Genomic DNA, 12,315 nt, shown 5'->3' with positions numbered 1-12,315 from the left:
TGTATGCAATGCATGTGTATATACTGTATGTGGTAACATGCAGTGTTATGGAAGGATCTGTAATAAGCACCCTGGGGATTCCCTCCCAGTACTCCGTGGGACCGATTTAAAAATTGCTCGCCTGTTATCTTGTCAAACATACATAGAAGCCCATAGACACACACAGGAGAACATGGGGGTTAGATCCTGACCTAGCAGGCTGAGCTGTCTTCCCACTCAGGCTATTTTCAATCGTCTTACAAAGGATTAGTAGTTGTGGTGATTACCATCTGCAGGTCTCTCCTTACTGTGTGTGTTTGTTTGTAATTACTGTATTGTATTGTATTGTATTGTATATGTTTTTCATTGGCTTCTTTGGTTTCTGCTTGTGCTTTTTTCCATGCCAGCAGTAGTCAGTTTAAATTAAACCTTTCCACTTATAAGCTGGAGATGGTTTAGTCACTGACATTGTAGGTAGAAAAAGTCTATGTGACACTATGCTTCTAAGAAGGTGTCATATTTTGACACAACATTTGACTTTTCCAGCTGCATACTTTATTATCTTATTATTTTAAAGGAATCTATCAATAATGAATTATTATAATTTATTATGGGTTTAAAATGGGATAAGGAATACTTTTGAAACATGCATACTCTTAACTTTTGGTGGTGTGTGTGTGTGTGTGTGTGTGTGTTTGTTACAGACTCCCTGAGTGAAGCCTTAAAGGCTCTCAGTGTGAGTACAGAGCTGATTGAGGAGGAACTCCAGCCACATTTGGACACGGTGCTGTCTGCTCTGCTGGAAAAGAGTAAGTCATTAAACAAACCTCAAACACAGGCCCGTTACATTCAAACTGCTGTGCTTGCATACATTCATTCATTTTCCTTTATTTAACCTTGAAAGATCAATTGAGGGGTGACCCTCTTTTACAATGACGTTGAGTATTACAAATACACGATATACAATAAAAAATACACAGCAAGCTTACAAAGAGACAGTTTTACCAAGGTCAGACCGGGTGTATGGAACATACTGTATAACATGAGCATGTCAGTTGAGCGGGTTTGATAAAGCCCATCTGAAATATGCAGCATTTCTGTCAAATAGAGTGGTAGCTTTCCGGTCAGGGCTTTATGTATATAAAAATATGCCAATGTGCATCACGTCTTTCTTTAAGAGAGGACCACCCAACCTTTTCATATACTCTCAACAAAAATATAAACGCAACACTTTTGTTTTTGCTCCCATTTTTCATGAGATGGACTTAAAGATCTAAAATTCATTCCAGATACACAATATTACCATTTCTCTCAAACATTGTTCACAAATCTGTCTAAATGTGTGATAGTGAGCACTTCTGCTTTGCTGAGATAATCCATCCCACCTCACAGGTGTGCCACATCAAGATGCTGATCTGACATCATGATTAGTGCACAGGTGTGCCTTAGACTGTCCACAATAAAAGGCCACTCTGAAATGTGCAGTTTTTTGCTTTATTGGGGGTCTGGGGACTCAGAACCAGTCAGTATCTGGTGTGACCACCATTTGCCTCATGCAGTGCAACACATCTTCTTCGCATAGAGTTTATCAGATTGTCAATTGTGGCCTGTGGAATGTTGGTCCACTCCTCTTCAATGGCTGTGCGAAGTTGCTGGATATTAGTGGGAAGTGGTGCACGCTGTCGTATACGCCGGTCAAGCACATCACAAACATGCTCAATGGGTGACATGTCCGGTGAGTATGCTGGCCATGCAAGAACTGGGACATTTTCAGCTTCCAAGAATTGTGTACAGATCCTTGCAACATGGGGCCGTACATTATCTTGCTGAAATGTGAGGTGATGTTCATGGATGTATGGCACAACAATGGGCCTCAGGATCTCATCACGGTATCTCTGTGCATTCAAAATGCCATCAATAAAATGCACCTGTGTTCTTCGTCCATAACAGATGCCTGCCCATACCATAACCCCACCACCACCATGGGCCACTCGATCCACAACATTGACATCAGCAAAGCGCTCACCCACACGACACCACACACGCTGTCTGCCATCTGCCCTGAACAATGTAAACCGAGATTCATCCGTGAAGAGAACACCTCTCCAACGTGCCAGACGCCATCGAATGTGAGCATTTGCCCACTCAAGTCTGTTACGGCGACGAGCTGGAGTCAGGTCAAGACCCCGATGAGGACGACGAGCATGCAGTTGAGCTTCCCTGAGACGGTTTCTGACAGTTTGTGCAGAAATTGTTTGGTTATGCAAACCAATTGTTTCAGCAGCTGTCTCAGTGGTTGGTCTCAGACGATCTTGGAGGTGAACCTGCTGGATGTGGAGGTCCTGGGCTGGTGTGGTTACACGTGGTCTGCGGTTGTGAGGCCGGTTGGATGTACTGCCATATTCTCTGAAACGCCTTTGGAGACGGCTTATGGTGGAGAAATGAACATTCAATGCACGAGCAACAGATCTGGTTGACATTCCTGCTGTCAGCATGCCAATTGCACGCTCCCTCAATGCTTGTGGCATCTGTGGCATTTTGCTGTGAGACAAAACTGCACATTTCAGGATGGCCTTTTATTGTGGACAGTCTAAGGCACACCTGTGCACTAATCATGATGTCAGATCAGCATCTTGATGTGGCATACCCGTGAGGTGGGATGGATTATCTCAGCAAAGCAGAAGTGCTCACTATCACACATTTAGACAGATTTGTGAACAATGTTTGAGAGAAATGGTAATATTGTGTATCTGGAATGAATTTTAGATCTTTAAGTCCATCTCATGAAAAATGGGAGCAAAAACAAAAGTGTTGCGTTTATATTTTTGTTTAGTGTAAAACACAATGGTGTGTGTCATAAGCATCTCCTGTAATGAACCTTAATGCAGAGTGAAAAACAGAGTCTAGGAGTTTAAGACACAAATGTGATGCGTGCCGATAAACCAAATCACCGTACTCAAGAACAGACGTAAAAACTTCCTCGATAATCCGGGAAGGTGGCTTTGTTCCTATACAAATATCCAATCTTTTGTTGCAGACGACATACAAGATTTTTTATGTGAAATTTAAAAGTGAGTTTTTTATCTATCCAGATGCCAAGATATTTATATTCAGTGACTCTTTCAATTGGAGATCCATTATTGTTGTATTTGCTGTGGAGAAACACATATATTTTGTTTTGTCTGTATTAAGAACAAGCCTGAGGTCCACTAGACAGTCCTGCAGGGTGTTAAAAAAGCTATGTAGGTTCTGAATAGATTGATGCACCGAATCAGAAATGCAATACAGTCTGTGTCGTCAGCATACAAATGGGCTTGACAGTTTTGTAGCGATGAAACAATGTTATTGAAGTAAATAGAATAGAAGAAGAATAGGACTGGACCTAAAATTGAACCCTGTGGAACACCATTTGTAACTGTTAAAGCTCCCATATTATACACTTTTCGGTTCTATTATACACCATATTATATGGTCTTAGTGGTCCCTAATACGTTTTTCTTTAATTGTTTGCTGAAAAAAACTTTCAGATAATGTATTGTACTATGCTGATGTTCAGCTAATCTCACAATGGCCTATTTTTTAAAAAGAGCTGCAGCTCCCCTCGTAAATATACAATCTTTGAGCTCCCCCCGCCCCCTGTCCGGAAGCGAAGCCAGATACGCCTCGCCCTCTGTCTGTCAGGGCCGTGGACCAATAAGAAATAGGGGTGTGGGCTGCACAGTGGAAGCTTCTGGCTTTCCCGTTTTTGAGGTCAGAAACGAGGAGAATTCTGACTGGAGTATATTGGGGGGAGGGGTGGGGGTTTCAGAAAGGGGGAGAGTGAGAAAAGGAGAGATTGTTATTTTTTTAAATATTTTGGCAGTCTCTAGGCACACCGTGGACCCATGGATATGTTAGAACACATTTAAAAAGTGCATTTAGCATAATATGTGACCTTTAAAAACTCAGTTTGGTAGCTTCCCAGTTTTACACTGCTGTCTATCAGAGAGATTGTCCCTAAACCAGCTACATGTAGAATAATCAAAACCAATTTCATGCAGCCGTTGTAGGAGCAAATGGTGGTCAACAGTATCAAATGCTTTTTAAAGATCAACAAAAAGTGCTGCACAGTGCTTTTCTTTGTCTATAGCTGTAACAATGTTGTTTAAGACAGTTTAAGTATAACGTGAGATTTTTTCTAGACTTTAGGAACAATACCAGAAGAGAACTTCACACATTTCTTTTACAGGCTGTGATTGGATATCCTGCAATTGTTTTGATCATGATCAATCAGGGAAAAATGTGTCTCATCTTATTGTACAGTGCTCCCCTTTGTTATTTATTTATTATTTATTTTTATTCTATTGTATTATATCTTGTTTTAAGATAGAATAGCCTCTGTACAGGGTACTTAGCTGTTACTTATTCTTATTTTCTACTTTTCTACGATTCTTCTTATTTTCATTTTTTTGAATTTTCCTGTTATAATGCTATTTATACATTGTTTGTATTGAAGCTGACTCAGGGAGATTCGCACAAGAATCCCAATGCACTTGTACTTGTACCTATGCAAATGGCAATAAATATATTCTATTCTATTCTAAATGGATTTGTATTTCCACAGAGAATGATGCTGCTGTGGAGATTGCCAGAAGTGGAATCCTACCCACACTGGCTCAGGCCTTACGAAGTAAAAGCAGGCTGAGCTGCCAGGTGGCTCTGGTGGTAGCAGAGATGGCCCGAGAAGGTAGTGTACTGCTCCAGTTGTTTACAGGTGCATTGTTCTTGAATACTACAAAACAAGATTTCTAACAACTTAACAACAACAATAAAAGTTTCTGCAATAAATATTGTATTGGACTAAAAAGGACTGCACTTATGTGGCACTTTTTTTCAAAGCGCTTCACATACTGTAGTTTATTCACCCATTTGCAAACAATAGATGCTAGTTGAGTGAGATATACCAATGAAAGTAAGAGGGGGAGCAGGCCAAGAGCAGACTTATACAAATGTACCAGCCAGTTAGTCTGCACCAAGTGAAGGCCACTGTGTGCTCTGGCCTACCGGGTACATGTGGTGAGTGAGAGCTCTGCAGGTCGTGACAAACCTCTGCTGTGCTGTAGTACGCAGTGGGCTGAAGTTTGCATGCACAGCAGATCACCACAGTCAATAAAGGGAAGGTACGTAGCCTAAACCATTTCCCCCCTGGCCACGTAGGAAAAGCAGGTTTGATTAAAAATAATGATATATAATAATTACTGAATATGATGGGGAAATGATTATTTGAATATTTTAGATAAACACTACACCAGTGTAATATGGGTCCAGTTACCATTTGGGCGTTCTCCTATTAGCACAGCTTTTCACTGGCCCAATATAATATTGTTGTTAAAAGGTCAATTTAGCTAGCCTGGAAATCCAGACCCACATCAAGAATGATGTAGGGTCTGGCAATAAGCAATATAGCTTCCCAACTCAAGGCACTGCACCAACGCATGCATTTCAAAATACCACTGCACACAAATGGATAGTACTTCGACCAATCAGAGCAATGCACAAGGTTACGTCGTTTAGTGACAAGCGGGGCTAACTGGTAAATTAAACTTTTCCCGAACCCGGTCGGCAACACTGCAAATACAACTTTCTTACTAATGAAAGATTTAAGTGCCAACTGCCATCTTCTGTTAATTTTTTAAAGAAAAAAAAAAAATCCAAATCGCTGAGTGTCGAGGTCAAAGCCATTTCAAACAACATATCTGCAGCCATCTTTGTTGTTTAGGGTTCCGTGCCCGGAGTAAGCTGCAGAGCAAATTCAAATTTGCTAGCGCAGAGTCTGGATTTCCACGGGTACCATTCAGCGGCTGGTTTCAGAGCTTTTGATCAAATCACATGTTCTTACTTGACAGATGAAGTTTTTCCTTGTCATGGAATTGTACAGATTTTCCATTCTGCTGAGCACCTAAAGGCATTCTCATCCGAACTGCCAACATGTTGTTTGATGGACACACAGCTGGATGGTGTTTCATGAATGAAATCAAATACAAATGATATGCCTTTTGTGAGTCATTTCATATTTCAACTTTTTTTCTTCTTCAAACAAACTATGCATAAGGGCTTTTGGCACTATTGTTACACACGGGGAAGTTGTCCCTTTTTGAGAAGCCGCAGTCATGCTTTATTACAGACAAATGTGTTTCTTTGTAAAACGAAGAGCAAGACATTGTTAATTACAAAGAGAGGTTCAAGGGACTTTTAATCTTCTTAAAAGAGGGATTTAAGGGAATTACTAGAATGTAACTGCCATCGTTGTATGAGTGTGTGTGTGTGTGTGTGTGTGTGTGTGTGTGTGTGTGTGTGTGTGTGTGTGTGTGTGTGTGTGTGTGTGTGTGTGTGTGTGAGAGAATGGGAATATGTGGTAAGAAATGTAAAGCTCTTTGGGTCTGAGAAAATCGGCTAATATGCACTATAAAAGTCAAGTCCATTTACCATTTACTAGAATTCAACATGTTATCCTTGTGTAAGTAAGTAAGTCAGTACAGTTTTATTTATACAGCACCTTTCAAAACCTGGGTTACAAAGTGCTTAACAAGGACACAGGACACATGAGTCCAATACATGTGTCAATACAATAAAAATATACAATAAAAACAGAGACAAAAGCAAACAGAAAAACAAAAATACATCAGTGCAATACAGGCAACAGGAGTAGCCCACTAAAGGGGGCTGTACATTATTTAAGCACGGAAACATTTAGTAAAAAGATATGTCTTGACTTGTGTTTTATAGCACCCCAAGGAAATTGCTGATCTGGCTGGAATAGAGTTCTACAGCAGAAAAGGCTGCTATGGACTAGCTATTAATATGACGACGTCCTACAGTGGGCTTCTGGTTTAAGACAATTGGGCTTAAAAGAGTGTCAAACATGATACATTTATGATCAGATAAAAAAAAAATGTGTATGTGTGTGTTTGTGTTGTAGCTGCAGTCAGAGAACAGTGCATTGAAGCAGGCCTGGTCAAGGTGCTGGTTCCACATCTGAACTGCAGTGATGAGGAGATGCTGCTGAATACCGGCAGGGCCATCGGACGAATCTGCTTTGATAACTGTGAGTGGGTGTGTGACAGTGCTGGGTCAGTATACAGGGTTAGTTCGTTGATGCTTGAGGCAAAGACTATTTCAGGGCAACAGAGAGAAGAGTGTCCGTCTCAAGGTTTAACCCTCCCTGTTGTGTTCTGGGTGAACTGGACTGATTACAAATGAACAGAAAATATAATACACATCCTAATGTTTTGGTTTTCGTTATTGTTTATAATTGTGTTCAAATATTAAGACATCATATTCTAATTAAAGTAAAGTTTCATGTATAGTTTTGGGCCTTTCCTTGATCTTACTTCACTAAAACATTTATACTGGACAGTTAGGGTCTACAAAATTTTAAATATATATTTTTTTTTTACAATAATCAATTCATTCCAAAAATTAGAATTATCTTTTTATTAAAAAAAAAAAAAAAAAAAAATATATATATATATATATATATATATATATATATATATATATATGGGAGAACGGGGGAATCTGAGGCATCGGGTAATGTAAGCCACCCCCTGTATCTAGGCAAAGGAAAACATTTGTGGTCATGTGAGATATATGTTTTCAAGACCCTCTCATTTCCCCATGGCCCTGAAAGAGAGGACCTCATGGTGCTGTGGCATGTTTTTTTTCACCAAAATAGGTATTTTACATGTAAAAGTAAATTTTCTTGCTGTCAACTTAATCAACTGTTGTGCCAAAGCAAATGTATTCACGTAGACAAACTTATATCATACGTGTTGATGAACTACCAACATATGAAACCATGTGATGCTGATAACTGAAGATTAGCCTGAAATGCTAAGAGAGGTAGTTTTTTCTCAAATTGTGGTGGTGGGGGAAAGTGAGCCAAATGCTGTGGGGGAAAGTGAGTCACTGTCTAACTTTCCCCCCACCATAAGGCACAAGTTAAGTTTAGTCTTAAACATATTTTAATGTAATATTACATGACATATGTTTTATTTTAATGTCATACACATTGTAGAAAAGCCATCATGCCAAGGAAATAGACCAGGAAGACGACTTGGGGCAACCACACAGAAAGAGCACCTTCTCATTTTTCCCTGTAACCTTCAGGGCTGGAATGTAGAGTAGGCCTAGTTGTAGAGTATGACAGGCTGATGTTATAATCCAGTTGGGTCTTCTCCTGTGTTCTGAGTCCCAGGCTGTTCTTGCTGGTTCTGATTTTCCTATGCTTTGACCCCCAGACACTAGCTGGCTCTAAGGGTACTGTGTTCTGACCCCCAGACTGTGTTCTAATCTAACTGGTTCTATCTTTAATTTGAATCTTATTAAAACCTTTTGAATTATAATATGTTGTATTTGATTTTTAGAATTCTTACTGTTATAATATGTGTTGTTATGGTAGTTTCAGAGTGGAAAAAGTAAGTGGATCAGTTTACCCCACAGCTGGTTTTTTTTTCACATATTCATGAATATGTGAAAAAAAAAAGCCCCACAGTTTGAAAACCACTGATCTATGTGAACTATAATCTTGCATTGTGAACTAAAGTGCAGTGCAGGCTTTGAAATTTGCGGGGGCGCCAGCGCGTCTTGCTGAGCTCCTTCTACGATTCAGTCACGCTGGCTCTGAACCAAGCCCCAACCTCAGCGATTTTTACCAGCATCCAATAAGGAAGTGACCACAACTGTAGTAACCGGAAGTGCCACTAGGGGAGTGGAAGCAGAAGACATCCATCTCTCATTGACTCACTTGTTAAACAGGCTGTTTTCAAAGTCTTATTAAACCTATTTACATTTACAGAGATTTTTCGGACCACGCCAGTTTTTATTTTATCGGAGGTTAAAATGTATTAGCGCGATCTCTTGAGTGACAGCTCTCCACCTGTTGTCCCTCACTTTGCCTCGGAGGTATACGTCAGCTATCTCCCTCCCCCTCACAAAATGGCGACGCGCACAAACCAGGATTATTGGATGCCGTGTGAATAACTGAGGTCAGCCCGGATGCTACATCCATATTATTTACTATCTATGCTCTGAACAAGCACACGTTTGCCAGCTAGTAGCCTACCACGTAGTGCTTTATGTCCCTCTCGGCCGTTCATAGACCGGAAGAACATGGAGGCCTATCCGTTCAGTGTACATAATATTATATAAATATAAGAAATTCTTCGCTCAGGAGGATAATTCAGATTATTCGCAGAGGTGATTTTATACCAATGAGGACATATTTAGGAATAAGGACATTGATGTTAGCTAATGAATTACTTAAAAAGTTACACAGTGTCCCTTTAACATTAAATCTCAGACACAAATACATACATACATAACAAAAACAAGACTCACAACATCAACAAAATCAAACAATGTGTCTATATCTTTCCGTTTCACTTCCACTCTCTCCCACACAGCGTTCCAACAGGACCAGTTAGTGCAGAGTGGAGTCATCCCCAGACTGGTGTCCATCATTAGGAAGTATCCAGAGAACGACCCACTGGTCAACGTCTGCCTGCTGGCCCTCTGTAACCTGGCTGACATGGGTGAGGATTTAGTGATTTATTATAAGTACACTCAACAAAAATATAAACGCAACACTTTTGTTTTTGCTCCCATTTTTCATGAGATGGACTTAAAGATCTAAAATTCATTCCAGATACACAATTGTACCATTTCTCTCAAACATTGTTCACAAATCTGTCTAAATGTGTGATAGTGAGCACTTCTGCTTTGCTGAGATAATCCATCCCACCTCACAGGTGTGCCACATCAAGATGCTGATCTGACATCATGATTAGTGCACAGGTGTGCCTTAGACTGTCCACAATAAAAGGCCACCCTGAAATGTGCAGTTTTGTCTCACAGCAAAATGCCACAGATGCCACAAGCATTGAGGGAGCGTGCAATTGGCATGCTGACAGCAGGAATGCCAACCAGATCTGTTGCTCGTGCATTGAATGTTCATTTCTCCACCATAAGCCGTCTCCAGCAACTTCGCACAGCCATTGAAGAGGAGTGGACCAACATTCCACAGGCCACAATTGACAATCTGATCAATTCTATGCGAAGAAGGTGTGTTGCACTGCATGAGGCAAATGGTGGTCACACCAGATACTTACTGGTTCTGAGTCCCAAGACCCCCAATTAAGCAAAAAAATGCACATTTCAGAGTGGCCTTTTATTGTGGACAGTCTAAGGTACACCTGTGCACTAATCATGATGTCAGATCAGCATCTTGATGTGGCACACCTGTGAGGTGGGATGGATTATCTCAGCAAAGCAGAAGTGCTCACTATCACACATTTAGACAGATTTGTGAACAATGTTTGAGAGAAATGGTACAATTGTGTATCTGGAATGAATTTTAGATCTTTAAGTCCATCTCATGAAAAATGGGAGCAAAAACAAAAGTGTTGCGTTTATATTTTTGTTGAGTGTAATTCATTTCTAATGACCTATGATAAAATCACGTCTTAGTATAGACATGTTGGTCATTTACAGTATATGGTGTGTTTACATATGCATCCCTGGATTTCCCTCATTAGTTGTATAACACTCTAAAACACTCAGCAAGAGCTTACACAGCAATGTTACCAAGGAAAAGTAACCAACGCTTGCCCCAAAAGAAGGGAGGCCAACAGGCGAACACTGTTTCTAAAATTGCTTAAAGTGAAACCCTTTTGAGAAGAAAGACTGGAAATCACCATTTAAAAAGCTTCAGTGTGAATTAAGTCGTAGATGCCATGCCAGTATAATGTATGATGATCTTAACTGTTAGTCAGGGGAATTGGTTAGCTCAAAGACGGTCTTTAGTTATAAAGCACTCTGTTTTCAGACTCTGCACGCGAGGCCCTGGCAGACCTGGGTGTGGCAGACATACTGAAGTTCCAGCTGAAACGGGCCCCTGATGCGGAACGCCGACATGTCATCTTGGAAATCCTGGGTTCACTGGGCGAGAGCGGTAAGGCCACTAGAGGGCATGTAAGAGTCCACAACTACCCGTAATGTAATACATTTAAAAATTAAAACCTGTAATGTAATAACTCCCTGATAATGTAACAAATAGCTGAGTCCATATTTGTGCATAATGTAACAACTTATTCCATTTTGGTTAACTTATTACATTATGGAGCGACACAAATATTCTGCTAGCTACAAAATGTTAGCCTGGTCCAACCAGACCATCGTACTTCATTTAATTTGTACTGAAGATCTGGAACTGCTCTATTGGCAAATGTTCACTCACTTGGAGGCGGGTGTCTGTTGAAGTTTAAAACTATTGGATCTGCCCGGTGCCACTCTGGATCAGCCAACCAATCGCACAACGTTTGGTCGTGACGTATGTCATGAGCTGGCTTCTGACGGTGCGTTCCAGTTGTACTGGGAACTCGGAAACTTCACTACATATTGTAGTCTATGGATCTACCGGTACCTGGCAACGGTAACTTGCTAGAGCCTAACGTTTAGTTATTTGGATGAGAAAGGTTTAGGCGTCCATACTTTCGGGAGCAGATGCACTGGAACACAGACAGGTCCTAACTCGGAACTACCAAGTCGGAAATCTCCGAGTTCCGAGTATAAAGGAATGCAGCATTCAACTGAAACTGGAGCACGACTTCAACGTCATCGTTCTCAGCCATTCAGCCGTTCGCTAATTGGACGGCCGGAAATGTTCCTGCGCTCAAACACATGAAGTCACCGCAGCCCCAATTTGTGCGGAAGTAGGTAGGCGGACAGAGCCAGGCTAACAAAATGTAATAGGTGAACCAAAATGTAACTTGATACAACCCCAATTCCGAAAAAGTTGGGACGTTATGTAAAACGTATATAAAACAGAATGTGATCCTGTGTTAATCTTTTTTCCCATACAATCAAGTTGAAAACAATACAAAGGCAATATCTTTTAGGTTTTACTCTATCTATTTCATTGTTTTTTCGTTATTATATATGCTTATTCTGAATTTGATGCCAGAACACACATTTAAAAAAAAGTGCATTAAAAGATTGGGAAAGCTGTAAAATGTTAAAAACTGAAATTAGCACCACTGTCGCGGAAGTGTTCAACTATACATTAACTGTATAACAGTAAAAATAGCGTAACGTGCGTTCTTTAACACTAAAGCGGACAGGTTTGAAGAGTTGTTGATGTCTGTGGAAAGATTTTAAAACGTTTTGTTTGGAAAGTTGGGTGCATTGAATGAGGAAGTAACAACCGGCTGTGTCTGTTGTGTGTGTCTGTTCGTCAATGCAAGTTTTGGTCGCAGCAGCCAATCAAATCAGAGGGAGGCGGGGTTAAATCAGGGATTA

At 40.5% G+C, this 12,315-nt stretch overlaps 1 protein-coding gene across 1 annotated transcript in view; it reads left to right on the top strand.

Annotated features, from left to right (window-relative positions):
* LOC307257918 (rap1 GTPase-GDP dissociation stimulator 1) overlaps positions 1-12,315 on the top strand; it is a gene marked incomplete at its 5' end in the record, with an annotated part of 48,772 nt that overhangs the window by 22,303 nt on the left and 14,154 nt on the right. Inside the window, 5 exons of the mRNA XM_080037279.1 lie at positions 684-788; positions 4,583-4,705; positions 6,938-7,063; positions 9,423-9,551; positions 10,844-10,969. Coding sequence (XP_079893405.1) covers positions 684-788; positions 4,583-4,705; positions 6,938-7,063; positions 9,423-9,551; positions 10,844-10,969 — 609 coding nt within the window. The remainder of the gene's footprint in view (positions 1-683; positions 789-4,582; positions 4,706-6,937; positions 7,064-9,422; positions 9,552-10,843; positions 10,970-12,315) is intronic.

The sequence above is a fragment of the Ammodytes marinus genome (assembly GCF_949987685.1).
Source record: "Ammodytes marinus genome assembly, chromosome: 11".
NCBI lineage: Eukaryota > Metazoa > Chordata > Actinopteri > Uranoscopiformes > Ammodytidae > Ammodytes > Ammodytes marinus.
The sequence above is the reverse complement of the archived record's forward strand: the minus strand, read 5'-3'. Positions and strand labels throughout refer to the sequence as shown.